Source organism: Musa acuminata, chromosome BXJ3-4 (genome assembly GCF_036884655.1).
Source record: "Musa acuminata AAA Group cultivar baxijiao chromosome BXJ3-4, Cavendish_Baxijiao_AAA, whole genome shotgun sequence".
Classification (NCBI taxonomy): Eukaryota; Viridiplantae; Streptophyta; class Magnoliopsida; order Zingiberales; family Musaceae; genus Musa; species Musa acuminata.
Window position 1 is genome coordinate 10761054 of NC_088352.1, and position 27898 is coordinate 10788951.

General features: G+C 40.7%; 3 protein-coding genes and 2 long non-coding RNA genes across 5 annotated transcripts; 2 read left to right on the forward strand and 3 right to left on the reverse strand.

Annotated features, from left to right (window-relative positions):
- Positions 1-4883: 4883 nt before the first annotated feature.
- Positions 4884-6290, forward strand: LOC103981376 (zinc finger protein GIS3). The gene has a single exon (XM_009398095.3). The coding sequence runs from the start codon at positions 5460-5462 to the stop codon at positions 6147-6149; it is 690 nt and encodes a 229-aa protein (XP_009396370.2). The 5' UTR covers positions 4884-5459; the 3' UTR covers positions 6150-6290.
- An 886-nt stretch (positions 6291-7176) lies between these two features.
- Positions 7177-9862, reverse strand: LOC135634692 (uncharacterized). Its single transcript, XR_010495425.1, has 4 exons — positions 8188-9862; positions 7981-8119; positions 7671-7873; positions 7177-7522 (listed from the first exon to the last, which is right to left on the reverse strand). It is a non-coding gene; the product is annotated as an uncharacterized LOC135634692 (long non-coding RNA).
- Positions 9863-10160: 298 nt separating this feature from the next.
- Positions 10161-17362, reverse strand: LOC135634691 (chaperone protein dnaJ 15-like). The gene is made up of 11 exons (XM_065145206.1): positions 16932-17362; positions 15836-15959; positions 14727-14809; positions 14534-14645; positions 14353-14457; positions 14137-14187; positions 12550-12639; positions 12333-12441; positions 12093-12241; positions 11939-11992; positions 10161-10523 (listed from the first exon to the last, which is right to left on the reverse strand). The coding sequence occupies exons 1-11, from the start codon at positions 17057-17059 to the stop codon at positions 10308-10310; spliced, it is 1221 nt and encodes a 406-aa protein (XP_065001278.1). The 5' UTR covers positions 17060-17362; the 3' UTR covers positions 10161-10307.
- Positions 17363-18154: 792 nt separating this feature from the next.
- On the forward strand, positions 18155-21993 carry LOC103981379 (uncharacterized). The gene is made up of 3 exons (XR_671411.3): positions 18155-18411; positions 20068-20177; positions 21507-21993. It is a non-coding gene; the product is annotated as an uncharacterized LOC103981379 (long non-coding RNA).
- A 1428-nt stretch (positions 21994-23421) lies between these two features.
- LOC103981710 (adenylate isopentenyltransferase-like) lies at positions 23422-25638 on the reverse strand. Its single transcript, XM_009398452.3, has one exon. The coding sequence runs from the start codon at positions 25632-25634 to the stop codon at positions 24435-24437; it is 1200 nt and encodes a 399-aa protein (XP_009396727.3). The 5' UTR covers positions 25635-25638; the 3' UTR covers positions 23422-24434.
- Between the last annotated feature and the right edge of the window lie 2260 nt (positions 25639-27898).

A 27898-nucleotide genomic window follows, 5' to 3' on the forward strand; every position in this document is an offset into this window, starting at 1 on the left:
CTTGTCTGTCAACAGTTGTTACTGAATTGTAGGACATATATATATATATATATATCATAGGTCAGCAATCAATGATTAGTTCCACATGATGAAATCGATGAGTGTTCTTCTTTGCTAGAGTTAGGGCATCATAGACCCTTCTCTATGCTTAATTTCTAGGTCATGTTTCGGACTGAAGCTTTTAATTATCATCCCATATGGAATCACTTCACATGACTTCCAAATGAAACCCATAGTAGGGCAGACAATGTTTGGATTGTCCATAAAGGAAGGCATTAGCTCAATTATTAACGGACAAGGAAGTGATGCAATGCAGAAAGAGATGGGTGTTAATTCTATGCAATGTGTTGTGTGAGTAGGAGCTGGATGATCCCATGTAATGTTGATATAATCGATGTCCCACCAAGCAAATATTTTCCTTTGGGAGCACAATTTGGTGGGCCTTGTTCTTGATTCTGCAATCTTGGATGTTGCCATCTGACACTTTATTTTCTCTCAATCTACAAGCTAACAAAGAGCATGATTAATGAATGCTTTGGTGAAGCATTGCACAAATAATTGGTTGGTGGAAGCCACTCGAACAAGAAAAGCCATTCCAAGGAGTTTCATGTCAAGGTCAGGCAGACTAAAGAGACAGCAATAGATGATCCTATGACATCACAACAATGATGTTTTTATGGTAGAAATAGTTGCAAAAGTAGATTTCTCACATTCTATCTAGAATACATTGGAGGTTGTCATCCATAGCTAGCCATAGAGGATCAACAAGGCACATCATATTATCAACAGGAAGTTGTTTATTTCCCATGACAAGACATGAAAAATTGACATTAAAAGAACATCATGTAAACACCTCAATGTTCAGTTGTGTTATATTGTAGAGGAGCTGATGTTTTTGAATGGGATTTCTTCATTTATTTGCAACTTTTGAGACATCAAGCATCATTTGACATTGTTTGTGCTTCACATGGGAAGAATTATCCATACTTTCCAAAAAAAAAAAAAAGGATTAACAAGAAACACCATTGATCAAATAAAAGTTACAATTATTCATCATAACACATCAAAGATTGATACCTTTTCTTTCTCTTGAGGACAAAAGGTTGGCACTGATTGATACACTAAATGCTTGGTAGAAACATCCATAGTGGAATATGTAGAGGAGCACAAGTTTGATCCAAGTCAATCTTGTAGCTAAAAATTGTGGCACAGACACAAGTAATAGAAGGTGTGTGATCCCACATAGGTCCCCAAACTCATCTAGGATTCTTACCAAGCACAGTGGGGAACCAGACAAATCAACCTTCAACTTGGCTCCATGTATTGAGAAGAGAAGGGGGCCATGTGCTTTTGTTCCCTTTGCACACATGTTTAGACCTTCCAAAAACTTTTCCATTCATTGAATGTTTCATCACATTAATGTTTGCTAGAATTTAGTTAGGTGATGGGGTCCTACAAAGAGTCTCAAAGTTGTAAGCTTGCCTAAAGGACAAGAATGAAAAGGAAACAGATCTGAAGTTGATGGAACCACAGGCCATTTCTTGTGTGGCAACCTATAGATTCTCTGCATCACTAAAGAATTGGAGTAGCTTCACTATGGCTACCATTAGTGAATCTGAGGTCTGGGTTGGCGAACAGGCAGCATGACTGCTATCACAATGGCTCACTTTCAACTGCTCTCCCAGAAGCAGACCAACCCAAGAAATCCCATCCATGGTAGGAGGGACTTCCTCTCAAACCTAGTCCTCCAACTTGAGAGGCCTGCAGGGATCAAGTGGGACCTTTGGCTCTCGATTCAGTCGTCTTGTGGCTAAAGACTTCCATCTCTGGAAGTCGAGATGGTGATCGCATGAAGGTGGGATCATACTTATATGTAGATCATTATTCAGTGCAGTAACCGTATACAGCACCTTCACTTGTCTCCAAACTCATGAGCACGCATGGGAACCATCATTCATGTTGAGGTCATGATGAGGTTCTTGAAGAGTCACAGAAGGTATCCTACATCCAGTAGTCTTCGGGCAAGCAAAACTCGGAACCGATACATAGTATTCTTCCCTTTTTTTTTCCCAAGGGAGTGGAAGCCTAAAAATTATGGCTGTTAATGATGACAAGAACGAACTAAGACTAGCAGTAGTTGGATTCAAGGCGATATGTTGACAGCCATGAAAGTTGATATTACTCTAAGAAACAGCTTCTCGGTGTCATTCCAATATGGGATAAAAGCAAATGATCAAGCCGGCAGTGCAGCACTTGTCTATCATGAGAGTCGAGGCTGGAGAGAGAGCTTCTAAATCGGCATTCCGAGCCACATGAGCTGCGTCATAAAATACTCCAAGAGACAGATAATTACAGGACATATATTACATCCAGTGATGGCATGCAGTATCACAACACTGTTTGATCTTGCGAAGCCTTAGATGTGTTTGTACAATGAAGTAGCAGTGGAAAGGATTAGAAAACAATGATATCTAGGATTGGAGAAAGACTCCCGAGCAAGAAGGCAAAGAGATTTTGGATTGACATGCATATATATATATATATATATATATATATATATATATATATATATATATGTACACTAACTCTAAGGTTAGGGTTGATATTCTATGTAAGTAGATGTGAGCCCCAGATCTCATGGAAGCCTATATTATTTTCGTAGTTAATAAGATCCGGAGAGATCTGCGACTGAATGGAAACGATTGTTTGCAACCATGACGAGAAGAAGAGGACAAGAGGCACATAGAAACCCTAGTTTCGACGACAATCACGCCAACACATCCATCTACCTTTTACTTCACCTGCACAAATAAGCCCAGATGTCCTCTTCCCACACCTTTTGTCCTTTCAAACAAAGCTTGTGAGTCACCAACGCATATACTGTGATATAATGTACAAAACCACACAGTGTGGACACTCATTCCTTCCAACTTTTGACTCGAAAAAGGTCGACAGAGATGAACGAGGAAGCAATAAAGATGGTAGACAACTGCTGAGGTGAAAAGAGAGCAAAAGGAACTCATAAGTAGCTTGTGGAAAAGCTTGTAGGAAGATGACACCGGAACTCATAAGTCCAAGGAAGCTGTGAAATGTATAGTGATGTTTGAACTTTGATGGTGCAGTGAGAGGATAAAGCATGGCTTCTTTTAGGTCATCAGTGCATGAGATTTCCCGAAAGCTCCACTGGTAAATACCTATGTCAAGGATTGCCTTCGGAGTATAGGAAGTGAAAACACAAGAAAAAATCATCTGGATTTTGGAGAGTTTTATTGGAATATGAAACTTAATGAAGTGTAGTCAACATCTACATCCCTCTCTCTCTAAACTTTATCTTACATCTACAAGTTTTCATTGATTAACTCCACACTATTCTCTGCTCATCTCTTTCGTTTTCTTCCATTACACACTATCTTCCTTGTCAATAACTCTTTCACAAGATTTTTTTGCATCAACATCGAAGACGACAGTCATAAAAACCTCATCAACTCTTCCATTAAGTATCAGAAATGGTCCTTGTCATCATCATTAACATCGACCCAATCTCGTCCTCCATTCAAATGGGGATCTCCAAGCTCAAACCTTTGAACAGTGATGACCATAACTCTCTCTCTCTCTCTCTCTCATGGTCATCATGGTTTGCCAAATGTGTCCATCGGCTTTGATCTTTACGAAAGGCATGTGCATGTCTGGGCTATATATTGTGTCGGGTCATGTCCTCAGCTGGTGCGTGGGTGAAACGTACGTGCGGGCCGTGTGGGCGGGACCGGAAGGCATGGACGGTGGGGTTGGAGACAAGAGAATAGCTCGTGTGAGGTGGTCACTGGTCAACCGATGGCTTCGACGTCGGACATGCAAACCCACACTGAAGCGTCTCATTCTCCACACAGTGAGTGTGTCCTCTGTGATATCTTTAGGGTAGGGGAGGTGTTCAGCCCGTGAACCCAACGTTGCTGCTGCTGCAACACCATGTCCCAAGGACGCTTGAGGCCAATCAATTGGTCTTGTACACAATCACCTGTGTGGGTCCACCCAATCCCTCCATCTATTTCTTCCTGATCTTGACATGCATTATACCTACATATAATACCGACAAGATTAAGCAACTTCTTCTGCTTTACCCTAAAGATTGATAGAGAGAGGGTGAGAGAGAGAGAGAGAGAGAGAAAGAGAGGTGCGTTTCAGCACATACATATTTCGAGCTTAATTTACCTATGTTGATGTATAACACTGTGGCTCTACCCATGCAAAATTGACATTTTTGGCTATTTTGATATCAAGTTTCATTTCTTTATGAACATCTTTGATATAACTATATATATCTAAGCATGGTTTGATCGATTATAATATATATATATATATATCCAAAAAAAAAACATTGTAGATTGATTTTGATCTTCCTTGTTTGATTCTACTGAATATTGTCTCTTGATGTTGAAAATTCTATTCCCCTGCATGCTGATGAGAATGCATGGCTGGCTCTCAGCTAGGATGCGTTACTTCAATTTGTAGATTGATGAAGGCATGGCAGCCATTCAACCAAATCAGTCATGCTAAAAGAGCATGATTTGAGCTGCAATGTCTTTGTCATCTATGTAGAGGACTTTGAGTATGGTGTTGAACATGAAAGGTGTTGCCTCAAGAAAAGAAAAGAATCTTTGTGTGGTGTACATCAGCAGCCGATCTATCTCATATCTCAGCCATAGTCCTCCATCTCTCCAACATGACTATGCTACAAAGACAAGTACTAGAAACTGAGGGACCCCATGATGGGGCGGGGGGATACTAAAACTTAGTGCAAGAGGGTCTATGTAAGTACTACTCCATTATTGTTGCTTCTGTTCTTGATTCTTTCTAGACCCTAACATTTTCCTTGATTCCATCAGCAGACAGCCACCCAGCTCATGTACAGAGTTCAGCCAAAGAAGACACCATTTCATCTCCACAGTACAAACACTGGACAAATTGGACCATTCCAAGAAGCTATCACTACAGCACAAGTATCAATCTTACTGTAATCAAAAAATCTCAAGCCACCTGCATGTGTATCACAAGGGAAGGATGATAGAGTAATCTCCTATAGGGGGATAAATTATGGAGAAGGAAGAGAAGACAAGCGCAATCTCAGCCTCCACAAGTTTTTCGTGGGTTGTGTTCCCAATAACTCCTCCTCTACAAGCTACTTGGGATATAGCGGTGGGAACTCATCTCTCTCGTCTCAGCCCTATCTCTCAGCGGCAGGGATGGCTGTCTCTGCTGTCTCGATCCCTTTTCTCCACCATCTTATGAGCTTCTCTCCACGTAAACCACCTCACATCTTCATATATAAATGCAGACGCACACACCTCGAATGAACGCAGATGCCTCTCTCTCTCTCTCTCTCTCTCTCTCTCTCTCTGAATGTGTGTTGAGGTGATATGTAACGTAGAGCTGTGAGATTAAGATACATATCAAGGCAGGATATGGAGATGGCCGGGATCCAGTGTCAGGCCAAGGCAAGCACAAGTCCACGGCTTAAGCTCTTCGGATTCCACGTCTGCGACAACGACAACACCGCGGACGGATCTGGCGACGTGGCGGCAGTAGAGAGCCCATCCTCTGGCTCCGCCGGCGTCGCCGGCAACGGAGATGGGAGGAAGTACGAGTGCCAGTACTGCTGCCGCGAGTTCGCCAACTCCCAGGCTTTGGGAGGCCACCAGAACGCCCACAAGAAGGAGCGGCAGCAGCTGAAGCGCGCCCAGTTGCACCATCACCACCACTACCTCGCGGCGTCCGGCCACCGCTCACTCCCTGGTAACTTCTACCACCAACCCGTAGCCTCCGCCTTCGCCCCGCCGCCCCACCTCCTCTCCCTTCCTCGTCCACCTCCTACGGCCACGACGCCGGTCGTGGGTTCCCAGGCGACTGCCGCCGGTAGCTTGGTCTACTACGCTCGCAGCGCGCCACCCACCCACCTGTCGCGTACCTGCGTCGTCCCGCGGGCCCTGCAAGCCTACTACTCCTACGGCGTGTACGGCGGCGGTGGAAGCTGCTACGACGACGGCAAATCGGCCGGTGGGCCGGGGTTCTCCGGAGCGGCCCCAGCTGACGATGGGGCGGAGGATTCGTACGGGTTGGACCTGCACCTCAGCCTGGCGCCCGCTGGTTCATGACTCGGTCTCGACTCGGCCAAGCTCTCGCATCTTCCTTTTTATCTTATGACTGAGTTTTGATCGTTATATGCTGAATTCTATCGCAAATTTAGCTCTGTAAATTGCTAATTTCCAAAATTTTCATATGTTTTCTTGCTCCAATTGGATATTTTCATCACTATAAATCATTAACAAGACGAAAAAAAAAAGCAGAAAACTGTGATGAATGAGCCAAACCGAATTGGCGAGTCGACTCGTGGTCTCGGACGAGTGAGTGGGTGGCTGGCTGGCTCGGACGTTTCCCCCCCCTGCTGCGACAGCGTACGACGGCCGACACGGTCGATCAAAAAATGACGTCAGCGCGATATGGAAAGGACACGAGGCGGACGATGGCATGAAGTACAAACGAAGTGGCTGGGACCACCCTTGGACCGGATCCCCACGATCTCCTTGGGGAATCCTAAGTACCATTTACCATAAGGTGTGACGCGGGACTCGTACGTGTGTTGTTTGTCCTCTCCACAGCTCCATCAAAGAAATTATAAATCATAAGAATAATAAAATCAAGTAAACAAAGGTATTATTATATCCGGAAATTTGTTATTTTACATCTAATCTCTTAGCAAAATTATGATGTAGCCTTTCTTGTTACATCACAAATCCTATATTAGTTGTTAGTTATACATGATATTGTAAGAATAACCTCAATTATTAGTTAATTCACCCATAATTAAAACGCAAAGAATAACTTGAGAGAGAGAGAGAGAGTAGGAAGCGTACTAATTTGGTGGCAGGAGAAAGAAAATGTGGACATCTAGAAGGAAGAAAACAGGCCACTCAGAAGTATTTGGTTAGCTGAGCGAAGACTCGCAGTCAAAAGAAAGTCCAACGGAGATGTCCCAGGATTGGATCATCTTATGATACGTATCACCTGGCTTAAAAGTTTTTGACTGATTTTTCTTCTAAAGTTAGGCTTTGAATCTTTAGTTCATATGCATCTGCAGTCTCTCGTACATCATGGTGTCCAGTAGACATGGTTCAATCTCTATTTGTCATAGATCAGCTCAAAACTATTCAAGAAAAAGCTACGTCTGGATTGTTTGTTGAAGACTTTTAACATTTCAGTGACAACAACAGAGCACCCATGCAGCATAATGTGTATCACGAGGTGCTTATATAGATAAAGCACCTATAATTGGCCTCAGGTGATTTCATGGGCCTAAGTTGACAGCAATAGCATCTGTAGCATATATATGGATAGTTATGTGTATATGAACTATAAAGGTAGGATTTAAAAGGTCTTGGCAGAATTACCTTTGGAGATAAGAACTGATGTAGTCCAGCTTCATGCCATCATCACCTTCCCTTGATATGGACCTTTCAACCTACAAGATCTGCAAAGCATCAGGTGTTAAATTTTGCGGACAAGAGCCAGTACGGCCTCCAATTAAATTTGATATGAAGTCATTGTTCTCCACAGTATGGTATGTTATCTCAAACAGAACTTATTAAAGCACTCTGCAGGTTCATTCAAAAGAGTACCTTCCTGTTATTCTTTTGCCTGCAAGATACTGATGCATATCTTGTGCAAGTCTGACATCAGAAAGAGGGATGACGGAAGAGTTTGACGGTGAAGACTCTACAGTGCTGGAGTGGCCAGCTTCAAGGGGCATTGATGGTCCGTAGCCATATTCTATGCTTCAATCATGACAGCCGCTAGATGACTACTCCAGCTATATATTAAGCTGAAACATAAAAGAAAAAATAATGACAGCAACTTGAGACTATGTCCAGACGTGAGAATTCGATTCTTTTTATGTGAAATAACATGGAAGCTATGGAGTTAATTTACCAAAGTTCAGTAGAGTACAGAGTCGCATGCATTCCAACAAGTTTGGTCTTTAACTTTTTACCTTGTATTGTGCCAAACATTTTAGTCAAAACTAGGTTGCTTTTCCCACACCTATTAATTTCTGGATCCACTTGACAACCTACAAAGTGCAGTGGTTGGAAGTCATAAGAAGTGTTGACATATGTGATAGTTTCCTTGAAGCCTTACCTTTAGCTTTTGATAGGCCAGGCATCTGGACAAAGTACCGAACACTTCACCATGGATCCTCTGCGGTGTTTCTTGACTTGAACCCACCAAGAAATGTGTTCCAACCAACTTTCACAAACCTGCATCATCAAGAGAATAAGTTTCAGCGATTCAAACATCAGATGATGGTGGTGGTGGGAGGAGTGTCCATATTCTTTTGCTGGTCTTTTTCTAGGTGAGGCATCTCCAGTCCACACCCAACCCCTTCACATTTCCATGCCTGGTAAGAGAAGGACATGGCCTCGCCTTTCTCTTGTGAAATAAGCAACTTGCACCACCCAGGTTGGGTTGAGTAGCTTTCTCTGAAGACGGCCACCAAAGAGACATATCTATAAAGGCAAGATACGCAAGGGGGCCATTAATAGCTGTGTAGGCTCTCTATAACCCATCCCCAACTCCCAGTCGGGTGGCGATGGAGATGGGAGATGGCCCACCAATACGATGGCAACAGGGACATCAGGGCCCACAAAGATAATCCTGGGATCAAGGTTTTGTCTTGGAGCCTGACAAAAGGAACTCCAAAAGAGAGCCTATTATGTGGAAGTACTTGCAGTGCAGGAGAAGAATAAGGAGACCTAAAGTACACAATTAGAAGAGTCCACATGGAGTTTGGAACTTGAAAGGAGGATTGGGCACTGAAAAGTTGTGAGAGTAGGAAGAAAGAAGCTTCTTTCTTGTGCCTGTGACATTATACAATCATGCATGATGAATGGGTACACCTACTGTTTACGCCTAATACCACCAGTATTTCTTTCTCGTTTCCACCAAAAAGAAAAAAAAAACTTTAAAAAACAATTGCTCGGTCAAGCCTAACAATGAGACTCTGACAACTAAAAAGGAAAAAAAAAAGCATAGTAATTAAAGCAATTATTCTTCACGATTAAGCCCAAACAATTAGTATGAGCATCAACAATCAATGATGGAGGTCTTTAACCATAACTGGAGTAAATTCATTAAAGTCGATAGAATTGACGGCAGCTGCAGAAGAACCTTATTTATGAATGAATCATGGCATCTTTAGTACTCCACGCAGATCTCTTAAATGACGCTCACTTTCTTAATAGTTCAGGTCCACTAAAAGGTATACAAACTATTTTATGAACAAAACCCACTAGTTAACATGTGATGAGCTTAGAAATATCAAAATCAAGATCAATTGATGAGCGTCTCAATGTATTCAAAATTCAAATGGCATAATTGGTTATAACCGGGTAGATAACTTTCTCAGTCCACAAAGGCTAGATGAAAGGGTCGGATGTTTCAGTGGAACCTCTAAGAGCCACAAAATAGAACAGCTGTAATTAATGTAATTAATTGTAGATTTCCACTCTTAAAGATTGAAATTTTCCACAAGCTGACACCGCAAGATATCAGACTCTGGAAAAGTATGTCTCACAAGTTTTGTGTCAACAGTGTAGATAAAACAACAGGTGGCACAAAATCAGAAAGCAACAATTCATCTTAAGGAAAACAAATATGGCAAACTTCAAGATGAGTCTACCATGATTGGCGAAAGCAAAACATAATGTTCCTACAAATCTCACACCTTAGTTCTAAGATATGTATATTACTCTTATCAAGTATGTCCTGAGACTCGAACAATTGTCCATGAGGAAAATAGCTAAGATGGACAGAAAGGTTTGTAGTCGTACCTCTTACAGATTTCAAAAACATCACATAAATAACGTTAGGATATATCATCGCAGCCAGATATGTCTTTTGCCTTTTGAATATGGCATGCCGATCATCCCCACCAAACATGCCTGGGTAAAATTGTCAATACACTGATTAACATTTTCCAAAAGAACTTAACAATAAAACTGCTTAGGAATGAGACATTTCAGCTATAATGAATTAATGAAAACAAAAGTTCAACTTTACAAGCACGTACAAAGGCCAGACAAAAGAACATATGATAGCGAAACTCACAATACTTACAGAGCTCAAAAATAGCATAAGGAGGTTATGATAAAACTTCGAGAGATTCACAGGGTGATCTTACATGGCAAACAATGAAAAACTGGCAACTTTCTCCTAGCATAAGACTCTCAATATAACACATCATTTCACAGTAGAGCTGATCAGCCCTTCCTATCAGAATGGTTAAGATTGAGATTAAACCATTTTTTTTTGTTCAATTTATTTTTCACATCAAGACTTCCATTTGGGCTGCCAAATCTGATATCCTCATCAGGAGTTTTGCAACTACTATTAGCATCACCACTAGAATTGATCACACTTCTATGTATCGTAAATGAGGAGAGTATATTATCTCTTTGTTTCAACAGCTCATCGACCTGCAATGAATCGTACATAAACACAAAACTGTTAATATTCTCTGAAAATAACTAACCTCAATTAGGTTGAAGTATTGCATCATGAATAATTGAAGTAGCACAATTAACAAGTGATGAACATACACAATCTAACTCCAGAAGAGTGTAAAAAGAATGAAGCATGAAGATTTTAATTTCATTTAATTTGGTTGAAGCTACTGACAGATTTCATCCTTGACACTGGATCACAAATACATGGTCCAAATAGATAGCAACATTGAGAGTGACCCAATGAACAAGACAAGCCTCGAAGGAGCTGTGGATGGAGCCATCAGTGACACCAGCCAAGATCTAGTGATTTGGGGGAGAGGCTACAAGACAGGAGGTATTGTGGAAACAAAGATGAAGATTCACCAAGAAAGGAACTTGTTCTTGTATATTAACTGCTATTGTATACCTTGTTCAAACTCAACAGAGAAGTGTCCAGTGTCATAAAAGTAGTATATTTGCATGCAGAGAAGATTGATGATCATGTAACTCTACCAAGAAAAAAGTTTTAAACCCTCTTGATAAATAACTTAAATGTTAAAATATGTAGAATAGAAAAAGAACTCCATCATTTGAATGAAATTTAATGTATCATTTATTCTACAGTTGATTATAGAGGATTAAGGTATGAGATATGAAAAGCAGAAACATCTGATGTTAAAAAGACGGCAACTCCTTGTAATTCTGATCTTCTTCAAGAAACTTTGGGCGTATTAGAATAAGAAGATGTGATGGTTTGAATTATTTTATCCTTAAGATCATTGACATCAAACCTTGATGGTCCATGACAACATCAACAAACAGGGCAAATCACACAGGAAGTCATGGATCTAGTCTGACAGTTGGCATTGGCAACTCATCACATGCTATTTCCAAACCGTAGCACAGACTCGACATGGTAATTTTGCCATCACTGCTAGTCAAATCTTAAAAAATGAATTCACAAAAATGACAACTTGGCAGAAAACTTTGGCTTATTCAACCATTAATCTATTTACAACAAAAGCAAGCCACAGTGTCCCAACTATTAATCCATTTACATTAAAACAAATAAAATTCAATTCAATCTCCATAAGTTCCAAAACAAATGCACCCTAAAGGGCAACGTAGCAACACTGCAAGTCAGAAGAAATGAAGGCCAGAAACAAGCATTATGATGGTGAACTTATTTCACAGTAAGGTAGAAAGCATGAAGAAAATGCACAAGTATGTTAACAAAGTTATTAGCTATAGATCATATAGTACTTATTTGTCATTCTTTGTCATCCCTAATCAAGAAAAAACTGCAAGCTACAAGCAATTAAAAGTTCAGAACTTCAGATACTATGCAGCTCCGAATAGCCAAAGCATACTTAAATGAAGTAATTTTATTTTGCAAACGTACTTACAGATTGCTTTTCTTGGGTATACTTGTTTGTGACCTCCTGAAAACATGCAAGTGCCTAGACAACCATAAGAAAATTAAAGTCAGATTACTACAAACGACCATTTGATGACATGTAAAAACACCATTTAATGCCACAAAAAACCAAGAGTATGTACTTTTCTGTATTCTATTTCAAATTGCCGCAAGGCATCTCTTTTTGCTAAAATTTTAGACTCAATCTCCTTAAGTTTCTCTGTGGTATCCTCATATGATTTTGCACACAAAGCCTCAATGGTATATGTAGCAGATTTGAAAAAATTATCACCTGGACAACGAGAACTGGATAAATATATAAAGAACTTGCAAAATGATCCAAGACATAATTCTGCAATAGGAAATGGTAAAACATAACAGACCATAAACGGCGAATATGTGGGTGCCAGGTTTTAGTTCAGAGGCCTCACAAGGTTGGAGGCCTTCCAACCTTTTGAAGAAAGCAGCCTCAGGATCTCTCGCCATGGCTAACTGCACAAACAAAGATTAAATCATCAAATTCTTCTATCCAGACCTTTCATTCCCTTGTTTTATCTATTCTTGAAACATAACAATTCAAAGATGGCATGATGAACACACCGTATTAACTACAGAGTCCATCCGATACACTTGAAAATGTAAAAAGTACATCGCTGCAGATGTTACTTTGCCAATCTTTTCACTATCTTCCTGAAAGTGACACAACAAAACTGAATGTTACTCTGGGCTATTGAATGTATACCATTGTACTCATATACTTAAAATATAAAATGATAAACAAGAAACTTTCAGTTATGGAATAGATCACTTATCTAAACTCAAATTATATTACCATAAGATGACATTGTAGATGTTGCAGTTGACATGTACTTTTCATATTTAAAATTAACTAAAGAGAAGGTTAGCAACATCAAAAATGAGGGTGATGTGATAGAACAAATTTTTAAAGAACTTCCAGATCATTAGTTACTGGAATCAAAGTAACAAGGGGAGTATGATATCATTAGCAAAAGTAAGATACACTCAAACTTTTAAGAACAATCTATATTCCTAACCACTTGTGAAGCTAGTAATGACATGTTTTGCATTAGCGGACATAGAATCTGATTATTCCAAGTTTATATTTACTGTTGGTATCATTCATGTTGGAAACTACAACTTGCAGATATTGTATTATTAATGATTTTCTAGTCATAATATGGCCAAAGAATTCCTCATAGAGATAGGGGCTTTAAGTGTTGTGTCCCAACATATCTCCAAGTAACATACCAAGACAAATTTTTGGCAGAGAACGATATATATGTCCTTCAAGACATATGCGCTCCTAATCAACATGTTCTAACATGCTTGGGAAGTATACGAGCTAGCAGGAACAAGGTGTCTTGGTATACACTTGGCATGACAGGATGCTCCATGCCTCTATGGATGTGCTTTGCCTTCTTTTCACTAGCACAGCATACATGCAATACCCAAGACTAATATTCTCCTGGTACTGCATGGTGCTTTAAACCATGCTAGTTGTGCAAATTTCTTGCACTCAGCCACATTGCTTTGTGGCCAAAGAATGCCAAGGTGGCTGACTGAAGAAGTTGCCATTGAGACATCAAGTCCATAAATAGAAAGCAAAGGATCATAAATAAATCTTATATCCACAGGATCATATCAGTCTTAGCAGACTTCTTGCTTCTATGACTGAATGAATGGCTGTAAAATTCAAGAATGCTATAGTGAAAAATATGAATCATTAACCAATCTATATGATTATTAGGTATTCCAACAGATATCAGAGATGAAGCTTGAAAGTTAAACTCAGAAGTGAAGACAGATTATTGTCAATGTATGATCAACAAGTAATATAAGCCACAAACGTGTTGATAGTCATCTGCATCAGACACCACAAAATAGTAGTGAGATGTAAGTGGCAAGATTAACCCAAAACTAAAAGCAAAAAGCTATTGACATTAGAATTTCTCTAAACATGTCTACTTAAGGACATGAGTACTACTGATTACAGATATTTTATAATTTCACCTTCAAATGTTAATTATTTAATCATCTTTATGTTGGTTAAAGGAACAATATGAAGCAAGAAATTAATTTATATAGCATAAAAAGCATTGATACTTCTATCTTTTGCTCGTAATTGAGTAGCGAACAGTCTCAAAGCCAAAAGAACTAGATATAGACCTGTAATGCTAAATCATAGCCACCATTAGCTTCCTGCTCAAAGTAAAGTAGCTGAAACAATGATACAGTGTCAGATGAAGTTAGCTCAGCAGAGTACAAATTGATAATGGAAAGAGCATACAATATAATAACTGAAGAAAGCAATGCAATATTTAGTTTATATTGGAAATCAATAAAACCACAAGTTGTTTGGAAAAGTTTGCCTATTTTATTCACCTTAAATTTACTTTGTATTGCCGAAGTTACTCGAACAACAATCCCTGCCTGAGCTTGTTGATCATTAATTGTTACACCAAAAAAATGAGCACTTTGCTTATCCACCTGCATTAACACGAAAGAGATTTAGAAATAAAAATACGCTATTGGCATGTCTTCCTATCAAAATATAAAAACATACTTTTTCGGTGACTGATGTTCCAAGAGGAAGTGGTTTAACTGTGACAGTTCCACTTAAAGCTTCTTCAAGAACAGTGGCAGAAATTGTAGTCTTGATAGGAACTCCCAGCTTGCTAAAGGCTTTAAAGAATTAGTACAGGCTTAGGGATAAAATAGCCTAGAAACTAAATCATGCAACTTTGTTCAACTGTCACCTAAAAAGAGCTGCAAACATTGTATTGACAGTTCCAAGGCTTGACAAGTCAATCTCCATATCAATGCCTTCACTTTCAAAAGCCTAAGCCAAGACAACACAAACAACTAAGTAGTTATAACAGAAAGATGTTGAGGACCACCCTATAACTAGACAGTAAATGGATTCCAAAGTGTGGAAAAAAACATTTTCCCTTTCCAGAGAAGTTTTTCTGGCAAAAGAAAATCTTACAAGTGATAGCTTTAAAAGAATTGAAGATTTTTTTATAAATCATAAAGAAAATGAAAGAAAAAAAAGAAGAAAAACATAAAACTATCAATATCAAATCACAGATACAAAAACCTAGAGAACCTAGAAGATGTCATGATCTAGTAATACCATAGTCAGTTTGTCAAGGGATAACTTTGATTGGATCTTGCTGCATGCTAAATTGATAGAAGATTCTTGCTTTGGGTTAAAAAAAAAGTTGATAGAAGATAGCTCAACCAATCTATTTGGTGAAAGAATGGTTAAAGATGATATGCAATTTCACATGGGCAATCACAAATGTTACAAGTAGCATCTTATTCCAATCTTCTTTAGCAGGATTTCCAATGAGTGGATTTTATTCTAGTTTTGTTGGCTCCAGGAGTACCAATGATTCTTGGAATAGAGGCACAAAAAGATTTCATAATTTAGAACATTGAAAAAGGAAGGAACCTGAACGAGAAGATTCTACCCTTTCAACAACAAGGAGAATGTCAGCAACTCCATGCATCATCTCTTCCTTACTGTTACCTGCAGGCCTTCCTCAGGTTGATGGGACTCACCAGTTTTACCATTTCTATAGCCAATCTGCTTGCTTGTCATATTTTCATATATCATCATTATGTTTCTACTACTTTATCTATTTTATTTCTCGATTCATGGATCTTCCAGATTCTAGTTCATCAGATTCGTATGGTACCAATTGCTTAAGATCACATGACCTTGAACATTCACCTTGAACATAATGAACTTCATTATATTAGTGTTATTATTCATTATGTTGGTAAAAATTAGTATAAACTAAAGCAAGCAATCCATTTATATTTTTTTATTTTGTGAACTTAACCGTTAAGAAGCACCCACCTCAAAGCCAGCAGCATCATATTGCCTCCTCTTTTCTGGATCTGACAAGATACTATAGGAATATGCAACTTCTTTAAAAAGTTCAGATGCTTCAGGATTGCTAGCATTTTTATCGGGATGGTACCTGTTGGTATAAGATAGAAAAATTACTTCCCATGTGAGATGTAAAACGAAGAAACAACACAGATTCCACAATTTAAAATATTGCAGAAAGGATTTAACAGTTATCAACTAGTAGAATCCGCTTCCTACATCCCATGATTTGAAGGTATTGGTAAACTTGCTATGATGCTATGTTTACAGAAGTCAGGCAATGTAGCAATCATGTACGAAATTACAGTAATACACCAATGCAGTAAAAATTCTCTAGGATGAAGATTATCCTCAACAATGGTTTTCATTGTAGACTTAACTCTAATGGCCTCCTTGTTGGTTTTGATTATTGCTTCATCAGGCTTCTCCTGATTTCTTCCTGTTCAGAGATGATAGACTGTAGCGTCAACCATGCATTTTCTAAAATTTTAAATCAATGTTTTGCCATTGAAATGATCCAAACACCATCTGGACTCCTGTCCTAATGGCATGACCTTGGTTTCAATCCTATAGAAATATGTATCCTCCCAGATTTTTCCACAGCACAACTGAGAAACAAGTAGTGAACATAATTAGCATTCTTCTTATGAAACACACACCGAGCTCTGCAGCAGAGATTCCTCTTAACCAACCCATCTGGTGTCAGAAATTTCACTTGTACGGCTATGCAAGCATAAAAGCATTCTCTGGCACTGTTAAATTATCAATTTTATACTACGAGAAAATGGTCACCCCTTTCACTTCAAAATTTCAAAACCTATTTAACGGTAAAATGTTATCCTCTGTTATGTGACAAGATCACTTTATCCTTGTTCTGCCATTCGTGTTTTCTTCCCAATTACAAGTGCACTGAGAACCATTACAATGGTACAAAATGTAGGCAAGAACGATCAAGAAAAGCAACTAGACATACGACATGTTTGCTTTCCACTACAAAGGACCTTCCGCGCAGACACGCTCGAAAGATAGGAATACGGAATGAATGGAAGAAAAGGGAACTAACTTGAGAGCAAGCTTCCGGTACGCGGCTTTGATATCCTGATCGGACGAATCCTTCGACACGCAGAGTACCTCGTAGGGATCACGCCGGACGGGCGGCGCTGAAGGACCTCCCATCCTCCCCGACGCCATCCTGCCCCCTTCCTCTCCTCCCGCCCTCCAAACCAGTCCAACCAGGCCCACGGCCAGATAGAAGCTCCAAATCCTCAAAAAATTACGAGAAGCAAAACCAACAACGAGGTCTTCCAAAAACGGGGAAAAAAGGACGAGACCGAGTGAGATCTGCAGCGAGTTCGAGGTCGCGGGGCCAGGAGAAGAGCTTTCGTCTGGTAGACGAATCGATTCCCGTCCTCAAGATGTTACTCCGGTAATGATGGGATGTTCGAGTGGGATCGGGTGGAAGGGTTTTGAGCTGAGTAATTGACCTGGCGGTGGTCCACGGACTGCGTTGGATGTGCTGCTATGGATGGTGTATTATTGCTCCTAAATCGTTTGACGGACGTAAATATTTCTATTAAAAAAATAAATTTCGAAAATACTTTTGTTTTAAAAAAATTTCATACAGTCTCTAAATTAAATATTTTTTACTCACAGAAAATTAATTTACTTTTATCTCCATCGGATGCACTTTATCTTATCGAATCTATAGTTGCCTTTACAACGAGCGACAACGATAATCCCATCAAATACTTTTTAATACGCTAGGGTTGTTATTATCATCGTACCCTCTTCTTTCTTACACAAAAATATCATTCGTCAAATAAGAGCTAGGGGTGAAAGATACAAGCAATATAGGATAGAAATAAAAGTAAATTGATCCTTTTTATATAATAAGAGATATTTTATAAAAAATTTAAAAATTAAGATTTTGCATGAGAAAGTTTTAAAATAAAAGTTTTTCGATAATTTATTCTTAAAAATAAATAAAAAAAATATTTCGGCTTTGATGACGTGGGTGAGCAATTTTATACCTAAAATTTGAATTTAAATTAATAATATATATCTATACTTCCGACAAGTAATAGATGTGTGAAGAAACCCGTTAAAAAACAGTAGTTTGAGTTCAGTAATTCCATCCGACGAATCATAAAATGACGCGTAGGACCTCATTTTTGCGGCTGACGTGGTGGATCGAGTCTATCACAACTCTCAATGCAACTGTCTTGCTTGACCTACTCTACCCGGTTACGACGTCGACCGGGTTTGGACCCGATAGAAGACGCTCCCGTCTCGTGTTTATTTGGCGCGTCACGACAAAAACCCTACATGAAATCGCACGCCGTCCGCCTCTCTTCGCGAGATCGGGAGAGGCGATGGGATCCGGCGAAAAGGAAGCGAGCGACCTCTCTGATTCTTCCGTTCCATTTGATTTCTTTGCCAAACAGAACGCCTCCAATTCCGTCCCGTTTCCGATGCCCGAGCTGCTCCCTCGACTTCTTCCAGTTGCAGATGATTCTTTCTCTTCGCCTTCTCGTATCGTTAGGGTGCTGATGTCGATTTATTTCCCTTGTTTCTATTCCTTCTCTATGCGGTTTTTTATTTGATTCGAATTTATGAATACTATTTGGCACAGATTTTAGAAAAGAAAAAGAGAACTACTTGCATTGTTGATTTTGGGGATTGATTTGTAGGATTTGCGCAATTAGAGAAAACACAAGGAAAGCTTGTGGCACTCGACTGAAAATGCCTAATTATTCACTTAAGTAGTAGCATCACGCAATAAAAACTGTCCGTCTGCAGGGCCGTCGAATGCCCTAGTTGTCGTTGGTACTTTCAATTGGCATAATGACACCATATTCTTGGGTGATGTTAACTGCCATCCAATGTGGATTATTTTCACTTCTCTTGCATCTGGCAATGTTGATACTTGATACTATAGATTTTTCTAGAAAATATCTGGGTTCTGGACATTACAATTATTTGGCTGCAGTGGTCAATATGACCAGATTAACTTAATCTTTTTCGATTGATGCCGAATATTTTGTTATTGGCAAAATTAATTTTTATAGTGTGGTTTTAGTCGGGGCTTTGCATGCAAGCAGGTGAGCCGAGCTATGATTCTCATATAAGTGCATATCTGAGCTTTTGTTTCAAATGACAGCTGTTAGTAGCATGATAAAAAAATTTGAGATTGAGTTCAAGATGGACACTATGGATCAGTGTTGGATTGAACTAATCAGATCAACAAATTTGTATCGTCCTATTGGATTTGGATACTTGAGATTGATTTCATTGGCAGAATCAGTCGAGATTTAGCTACAGGCAGATTAGGTAGGATTGCCAATAGCCCCAGGGCTACCCCCAGAGACTTGGTCTTGACTAACACAAGAATTGGGATTGATTAGCACCAAAAGAATGGTTGAAAAATCCTAGGTACACGATGAGTCATTTTTTTGGACAACTAATTAAATAAGTGGTAATTCCAAGTTTAGCCTCCAATAAAACCTAGCAAGATTGGCTAGCCAGTCCATATCTGCATTAGCCTTTTAAAAATATGTTTACTTGTTCTGTCCGTACAGAAAATAAGATCCTGATAGTTTGAGGAACTTTACATTTTTATCCATGATAGAAATTTGATATGTAGAATATGACTCCATTTGAATATGGATGATGTGATGTTATACTATTAGATATGCAGAGATTATTTTGAATATATTTTTAGAGTGATCCATATCTTAATATCTGTATCCTAGATGTGCCCTTTTGAGTTGAACATCAGATCCTAGTTTATAGCAGTAACCTTGTATGAACTAAGGTCCATTCCGCTCATGATTCTTGATCTTGAGCCCAAGTAACAAAAATACTCGATCCACAAACAATTCACTGTGTGTTTTTAATCTCATTTACTTGCTCTTTTTAAAGTCTTATGTAGCACAGAACAGGAGCAAACTAGCTGAAGTCCAATTTACTATTTATGCTAACAAACTCACATTCTCTAGTCCAATATCAAATTATATTTAGTGGTCCATAAATACTTTGTTATAGCTGATATGCTATTAAGAAGACTGTCAGCATACAGCACATATTGTGAGATGACTGCCTTGAATATGCATGCAGCCATGATCAGACACTGTTGTTAAATTAGGAGTATGTTTTAATGACTTTTGTTTTGGGCATCTTAGAGAGTTGCAGTCTTGCAGAAACAATTACTGAGCTGGGAGATTGAAAAGAAGCCATATATGAAGCAGTTGCATGGTTAATCATTAACTTGCTTATTGTGGGAAGCCATTGGTAAAGGAGCCATACAGAGGTATGTAGTTTTTCTTTGTGCATATTTTTCTCTTCTAATACATAATATCTGCACTTCTGCAGTGCATTTTACTTTGTAATCAGTATCGATTGATGAGTTTTTCCAGTCTTTTTTCTTCAAATTGTACTAATCCATTGTGGCATATATTGTTCTATTCAAATAAGTAGCATATAAGGTCATAAAGCAGGCATGTGTAATCATTTTAGGTACTAAGTATTAATTAGGAAGAGAAAAATCTATACTTGTATACTAAAATGAAGAGAAGTTGTACCTAGAAAAGGTGAAAGCTGGTATAGGATACTGTTGGCTACAAGTGTTACTTACAAGGTGGAATGAAAAAGAACTCTGGATCATGCTTTGCTACTTCAAACTCATCTTTTCTAATTGAGTTGAAATTTAGTCAGGTTGCTCTTTTCTGCATGCCTATAGTCTCTTTTTATGCTTGTCCTCGCACTTTCTGGCCTACAAGCAACCTAGTCTTTTAACAACTTTATTTGGTTGTCCAGAGTGTATTTGTGAATTGAAACTAAGATTGTTTAACACGGTCCATCTGATTGTCAAACCACTTTAACTTTTCACTGTTTACATTTCAGATTTAGGTTGTGGCGGTGTTTATATGGTAGCTGTAACAATAGCATAACATGAAATGAACATTCTGTGATGAATGGTACTTGCTTACAGCTTACGATATATGAAACCTACCTTGCTGAAAACAATTTACGTAAGATGCAGAAGGTTGTTTGACAATGTGATTATCTGTGTATGGCAACTCATGATGAGCTTTTAATTGCTCATCTTGAATTTTCATCTATGGTAGTCTAAACTTATATTATCCATATACAAGTATCTTAAATTTTCATAATTTAACAAATGGAACTGTATGATATGATTTTCGGTGAGCAAACTATTAATTTTGGTTGAATGAAGGATGTGGCTACAGAAACTTGAATTCTTCTGTTGAATCAAGCTCTTGTAATTCGCATTGGGTTGTGCCTAAGGATGATAATTGAAGTTAATCCTGTCATCATTTGTGGGGAAGTTTTGTTACATTTTCAATTTGTTAGGTCCAAAGCCCAATAAACCAATTCTCCTTTGAGAAGGTTGTTAGATGACTTGTATGGCTTGTGAGGCCCTATTTGTTCTGGCCTGTCTAGTCAATATGTTCTTGTATTTGTTTTTGATTTCAACTGCATTATGTGAATCGTTCAGCATGCAGAATACTCAGTATAGCAAAAAAAAATTAGTGAAGTGTAGTGAGAAATTCAAGTGTCGGCATGTGATTTCAATGTTTTCATTACGTTGTTGTCTGATCATCATTAGCATTGACAGGTGCCTCTCTAGACAATTTTGATATGGAATAGAAAGTCCATGTTTCACGTTTGGATGATCTGAACTCCATTGCTGAGCGGTATCGCTAGACAATGTTCTCCAGCTGACAAAAGTCAATAGTGTTTCACAGTGGTCAGATCGACTGCATTATCAAGGTGTGATTGAGATAGGAAGAGAAAGGAGAAAAGAAGAATTAGAAAGAAAGAAGAAACTCTCCAGTTATTCTATCAATCCACAGGTACATCGTTCTCATGTTGTTTTCATTGTTTCTTATAGCTGCTGTTCTTTCATGTCAGTATGTTCTTTCATCTCAGTACCCAGTTAAGGATGGGTCTCTTGAATGATGTGGCAGTTCATATTAGTCTTTAAATGCGATTCTTATTTTCTTTCTTTGCCATAAGATGATATTGCTCTGTTATTATGTCATTAAACAGTGGATGTTAGGTTTTTGTTTCTTTCAGCAACACCATAATTACCCGCAGGGGTGTGTTTGAGTAAATTGAAGACTCCCTATTTCTTGAATTGATTTGTAGTTCAATTAAAATCACATCAAACATGAGTAAAACCGAAGTGGGAAGGATGAAGGGAAAGTGATTTGTTGCGTAAGGTGTGGTCCTTTTCAATCATCAATCATCTAAAGAAAAAGATTAGCAATCTTCTATGGATCGTTGGTTAGTGCATTACTAGTTGGTGGGACCGAGGGTTGTCCTTGATGTCCTAGATGATTACGGATAGACGATAACGGATATCTGACATGTAGGCATCTAGACATAGACATCACATCGTTATTGGTCTGACACCTATTCAAACATCTCATTAGCATGACATTTCAGCCATTCGACCCATGTGGTTAGCAAAATACCACTAGCCACGATACTCGACAGATGCTTCTGTCTAACCACCTAGATGAATTGATTTTTCACTTAATTCATGTGATTGTTTATCTGAGGCCTCCTATAAAAAGGCATCAGGAATATTATTTCACTTGGACCTCTCTAGATCCTTCAAATACTATTTTACATGTGTTTTTTATCTTTATTTACTTAAATATAAGAGGAACTAATGCCAAACACGTATCCCACTTAACTTTGCAAGATTCTGAGTGAATCCACTCGTCTCTTGACAAATTTGAATCAGGTTTGATTCCTTAGCATATGGGACAATCAATTCGGGTTACCTATTCCCCTTCTATATTTATCTGAATTAAAATGGGCATGATAGGACCTCTGCACCTTCTTCTATTCAACGGTCTCCTTACATTCACATGGTTCAGCTTGCTTCTACAAGTGTGAACAGGGAGGGAGCAATGAGATGGTATCGAGAACGAAAAGAATCAAGAGGAGATTTCCAAATCGTTTAACGACCTACAACGATATATTCTCTACATTATTTTGAGACTTAGCTTCTAGTGGTTGGAATAGGGGGCAACGATATCTATTGACATGAATGGGAATGCGGAGGATATCTCCTACGGATTCTTGGATACAAAATTTAGTAGGTAATGCCACCAAGGAACTCCAACGTAGTGCAAGCAACATTCTCAACCAAAACCAGATCTTCCGGTGCAATAGACCACATTAATTATTTAGAGATGATTCCAAACCCACATGGCGCACCAAACGGAGACATGCTTCCGCATCACTACTCTTGACCTAGTACATGTATCGGATCCCAACTCCATGTCTGTTCTCCAACCTCAACTATGTCATGCGGACTCCAATTTTTTCTAATGGATTCACCCAACGCCAAAATCATGGTCCGTTGGTGTTTGGTGGAGTTTGATTTTGTCGTACAAATTGATCTTATTAAACTAGGCAGAATGAGTTCCATAATAGAGTGAGATGGTAGTTATCAGTATTTATATATTATCCACATGTAGCTAATGAGACGAAGGTGCAACATACGATTCGGGAATCCATGCGGCCGTCCATCTACAACGCAGACGTGGACACATCCACAGTGCACGGTCCTATGTGTGATGGTCTGTGAGCTGTAGATCACGAACCGAGTCCGACCCTTCTCAATCCCTGGGCAAAGCCAAGTGGGACGCGGAGGTCTTGTCCCATCGGCGTCGGTCGAACCATTGATGGGACGGCCTTTCGTCGAACACTTTGGCGACGCGACCTCCTCATCATCATCAGCTCACAGTCCTTTATCCTCCTCGTAAGCACAGGTACCTTGCATCCCCTTCGGTGCAGCATCATCATCATATGGGATGAGCCCACCGCTGTACTTAGTTCCGTATGCTTCATGATGCTTCCGCTGCCATTACCACTCTAGAGACTCGGTCGGCTATGGGCTACACGCATCATTTGTAAATGCGTCCTTCCTCAACAACCGCCACACCATGTCAAGCTTGGGGGTCGGGAATGAGAATGGGATCAGTGGGGAAGAAGATGAGCAACACTAGCGCTGTTTAAATGATTCTGTGGCAGAACACTGTACAATTATGTTGTTTTCACATGTTTAGCTCTCTCTCTCTCTCTCTAACTATCAACTCTGAAAGGACGATCGGGAAGAGCCTCACAGGCTTCCATTCACTAAGGTTAACAAATAGGAAAGGGATGAAGACGTAAATGGAGGCGTCTGCAGTCGCCATGTTCACCTCTTTCGTTGTTTTCCTCCACTGCTCTGTTCTGTTCTGTTCTGTTCTGTTCTGAACAAAGAGGCAACTTGACACGCCCAAATCCGCCGACTTCGGTCGCTTGACCCTCCATTTCCCCTTGAACCCCACAATAAATCACCCTTTTTCGTTTCTCTTTTCGCTCTTTCTGTGGCCAATAAAAATAAAATTCAAAATTACAAAAAAAAAAAAAACAACATTTTCTTTCCTTCTCTTTTTGTCTGCTCTGTTTGTTTCCTTTTTACTATTCTGAACGGAGGGAAGGGGAAGGGGTTAAAGGAAGCAGTTCGCGACCAAAAGCTCGACTAAGTGTAAAGCAGAGGAGGAGACACGATGTTGTGATGATGATGGACGTGGACCTCCTCGCCTAGGAACTGTTCCACCGCCGTGGCACTGGGCCCCGCCACGTCCCTCTCCCACGCGGCCTCTGCCTCCGCCGCCTCCCCAGCAAGCCGCGCCGCCACGGCCGCGGTGGCATCCACCCTCCGCAGCGGCCACCCCATCTCCACCAGCCGCTCGATCTTCCGTACTTGCTCCTCCGCTAGCTGCCTAGTGTTCGCCTTGATGGCCGCCACCGCCGCCTCGTACGCTGCCGCAGTTCCCCGCCCCTCCCCCCTGAAGTACTCCCGGAACTCCGCCACCCCGATCGCCTTGCCCAACCCCGGGTGCCTCGACTCCCCCGCCTCCGCCTCCGCAGCGAAGTACCGCCCCAGCTCCTCCACCATTCCCGCCGCCACCATCTCCTCCACCCGTCGGTCGAGCTGCTCCGCCAGCACCACCGCGTTCACGTCCACCGACAGGAAGCAGCACCGGTACCTCAGCGCTCGCGCGTCCCTCCTCGTCAGCAACCGCGAGCCCGCCGCGAAAGGGCTCCGCACAGGGTCGTACCTGCCGGTCATGGCGGCGTGTATGAAGGAGTTGGACCCACCGGCAAGCACCGGAAGCAGGCCGCGTCCGGCAATCCCGGCGATGGCGCCCGCCGCCATCTCGCGGAACGCCTCCGGCCGGAGCTCGCTCACCGCAGGGTCGAGCTCCCCCAAGATATGGTGCGGCACGCCGCAGCGCTCCGGGACGGGCATCTTGTTGGTGGTGATGTCGAGCCCCCGGTACACCTGAATCTTATCGGAGTTCACCACCTCCCCGGCGAACATGGTGGCCAGGTCGATGGACAGCTTCGACTTCCCCGTCCCGGTGGCGCCCATGACCACCACGACGCTCTCCTTCCACTCATCACCATTACCTTCGACACAATAGCGTTCGGATGTTAATCTTCCCCGGCACATATCCAGCTGGTGGCGGCGGTTCTGAGGTGGTGCCGCCGCTGAAACGGTAACGGTGGTGAGATTGCGACGCACCGAAGCCAGCCGAGGGAGGTAAGGGAGAAGAGCCGCGTTACCGCCTCTGGTGAGTAGAATGCTCATATAGCCCAACAAATAAGCGCTCAGCCAAAACCACCTGTTTGCACGTTGAAGAGGCTTAAGGAATGGGGGGCAGAACAGTGGCATGCGAAAAGCTGATTCAACGCACAAAGGCTGAGAGAGTGGGAGGGAGGCCTTTTTATTTGGTGTGCCGATAACCACCCTGCTTATTCTAATGACGTTAATCATTGCAGTTTTCCACCGTGCCACACACACTTGAGATAAATATGATTGGGAGTCGGTGGTCGTGCTCTGCTCCTTGCCATTTCCCTCTTGACTCGCAATTTCTAAAGCAGTGCAGCTAAAAGAAGCACGAGAACGGAGATGGAATAGGAGGGGAAGCCCAGTTTGGCACCCAATGGAGTTGCATGGGGAAAGAGAGGTAAGGTGGGGAACAGAGCATGCTTTAGGACCAGCCCCAGCAAGAGAGGAGAAGGCTTGCTTGGGTTCAACCAGATCATAAGAGGGCAGGTTCTGAAGGCTTACTATAATGACACGTATACATATTATTGTAGGTGATCATCTAATTATTATTAATATCATATATAAAATCTACGCTAATGATCAGACAAATGACCATTACAAGTTTAAGTGATCGTCCTGTTTTGCATTGCACGCTGCAGCCCCAGTCTAGTTGACCATGGTTCGAGTAAACGTCGGTAGGATCTCTCTCTCTCTCTCTCTTTGGACGTTCGATGCCAACCCATCCTTTCTTCGTCGTGATTCGTGCTTGCATGCCTGCTGAAACCGGGACGTGAGGCCGTCAGAGATTATGTCAAAGCACGCTTGGAATCGCGTGCCGACACCATCGCACTTGATTCCATTCTCCTTCTGATGATGACGTGAAGAAGTCGTGAGGAAAGAGGGAGATTGCCGTGTGACGAAGGGTGGTGGACATGGGAGCTGCAAGCGTAAATCTTTGACCTCATCGGGCAAGTTGAATGGAAATGGATCGACCTTAACACCTTCAGATTGTGACCCCTCTCTGTGTCATCGAGCTCGAATTGAACCGGCGGAGACGGTGAGCCTCAAAACATTCTCGTTCTTCTGGAGACGCTGCATGCCATTTTATTCCTCCCATGCTTTCAGGTCTCTCTCCGGCTTTGTCAAACCACTCGGTCAGCAGCATGCAACTCACAGAGAAAGCTCTCTCTCTCTCTCTCTCTCTCTCTCCGGCTTTGTCAAACCACTCGGTCAGCAGCATGCAACTCACAGAGAAAGCGCTCTCTCTCTCTCTCTCTCACACACACACACACAACTTCAACTTTTGTGCAAGCAGGTCAACCCACCATTAATCGCAACACACGTATTGCATGGCATCTGATGCGAACATGCAAGTGGTGTATTCACACGCTACATAGGTTTGATGGTGATCAAACCATTAAAAGATTCGCAGTTGCTTACCTTGAATCCCATCTATTCATATATAGATACATATATACGTATACATGAAAATATGAGAAAAAAGTTAGACAACGAAGAACAAGACTACTGAATGATCTTTTAGGTTTTCTAACTCTTATGAAAGCTTGATATGGTAATTATGGAGTCTCACTTCATAGTGACATCCCAAGGAAGCTTCAAATGCAGTATATCGTTCACACCTTTTATACAGTGACTTTTAACCACTGTCATTATGACATGCATGCTTAGTGACAGATGAGAATGTGCATCTTTCTTATACTACACATGGCAAAGCTTAATGTTCACTCATATGCGAGTGAAGAAAAAGAAGTAGAAATCTTCTTTGTTACAAGGAAGATCAGTAATCAAGTCCATCGATTTAGACTCGATCAACACATCAGTCATTGTGGTCACACACTAGACAGCTACATCTATGCTAGTTAGAATAATGCATTTAACCCACAGTTTTGTGATGCATGCTTTGCTTACAACAGCTTTAGCTCTGCGCCATTAATAATATGGGTTCGAGTGTGGGAGCGTTCGTCATCCTGTCATTTCGGCTACTTTTTAGTGCAACAGTTGGAAGTAGTCAATTGCTACTTAATGGCTTTGAACATAGTAGGCGATAAAGAATAGAGGTTAGTGAGAGAAGTTTGTTATCATAAGGCTTTCAGCGTGGGTTATGCTCAGTAGCAGGCATCCCACATACGGCTCAGACTCTTATTCTCCTCTTTCTCTTCGTTTGTGCCTTGGTTGGTATGTATGATACTACAACAGTAATGCTACTGCAATGCAATAGACAGCTTTTCCCCCATCTGAACCCTGCCCAGTTGCATGTACTTAGCCTGAGAGATGTACAGAAAGAGAGAGAGAGAGAGAGAGAGAGAGAGAGAGAGAGAGAGATTTATTATTAATGTTAGAGGAACTAAACTTGTTTTCATGTTGCT

Bases quoted from the DNA above. Each gene is read 5' to 3' on its own strand.
- LOC103981376 (XM_009398095.3), top strand. From the start codon at position 5,460: ATGGAGATGGCCGGGATCCAGTGTCAGGCCAAGGCAAGCACAAGTCCA.
- LOC135634691 (XM_065145206.1), bottom strand. From the start codon at position 17,059: ATGGCGTCGGGGAGGATGGGAGGTCCTTCAGCGCCGCCCGTCCGGCGT. The intron at 15,960-16,931 runs GTTAGTTCCCTT...TTATACCAACAG, and splicing joins TACCGGAAGCTTGCTCTCAA to GTACCATCCCGATAAAAATG. The intron at 14,646-14,726 runs GTGACAGTTGAA...TAAAGCCTTTAG, and splicing joins ATGTTTGCAGCTCTTTTTAG to CAAGCTGGGAGTTCCTATCA.
- LOC103981710 (XM_009398452.3), bottom strand. From the start codon at position 25,634: ATGCCACTGTTCTGCCCCCCATTCCTTAAGCCTCTTCAACGTGCAAAC.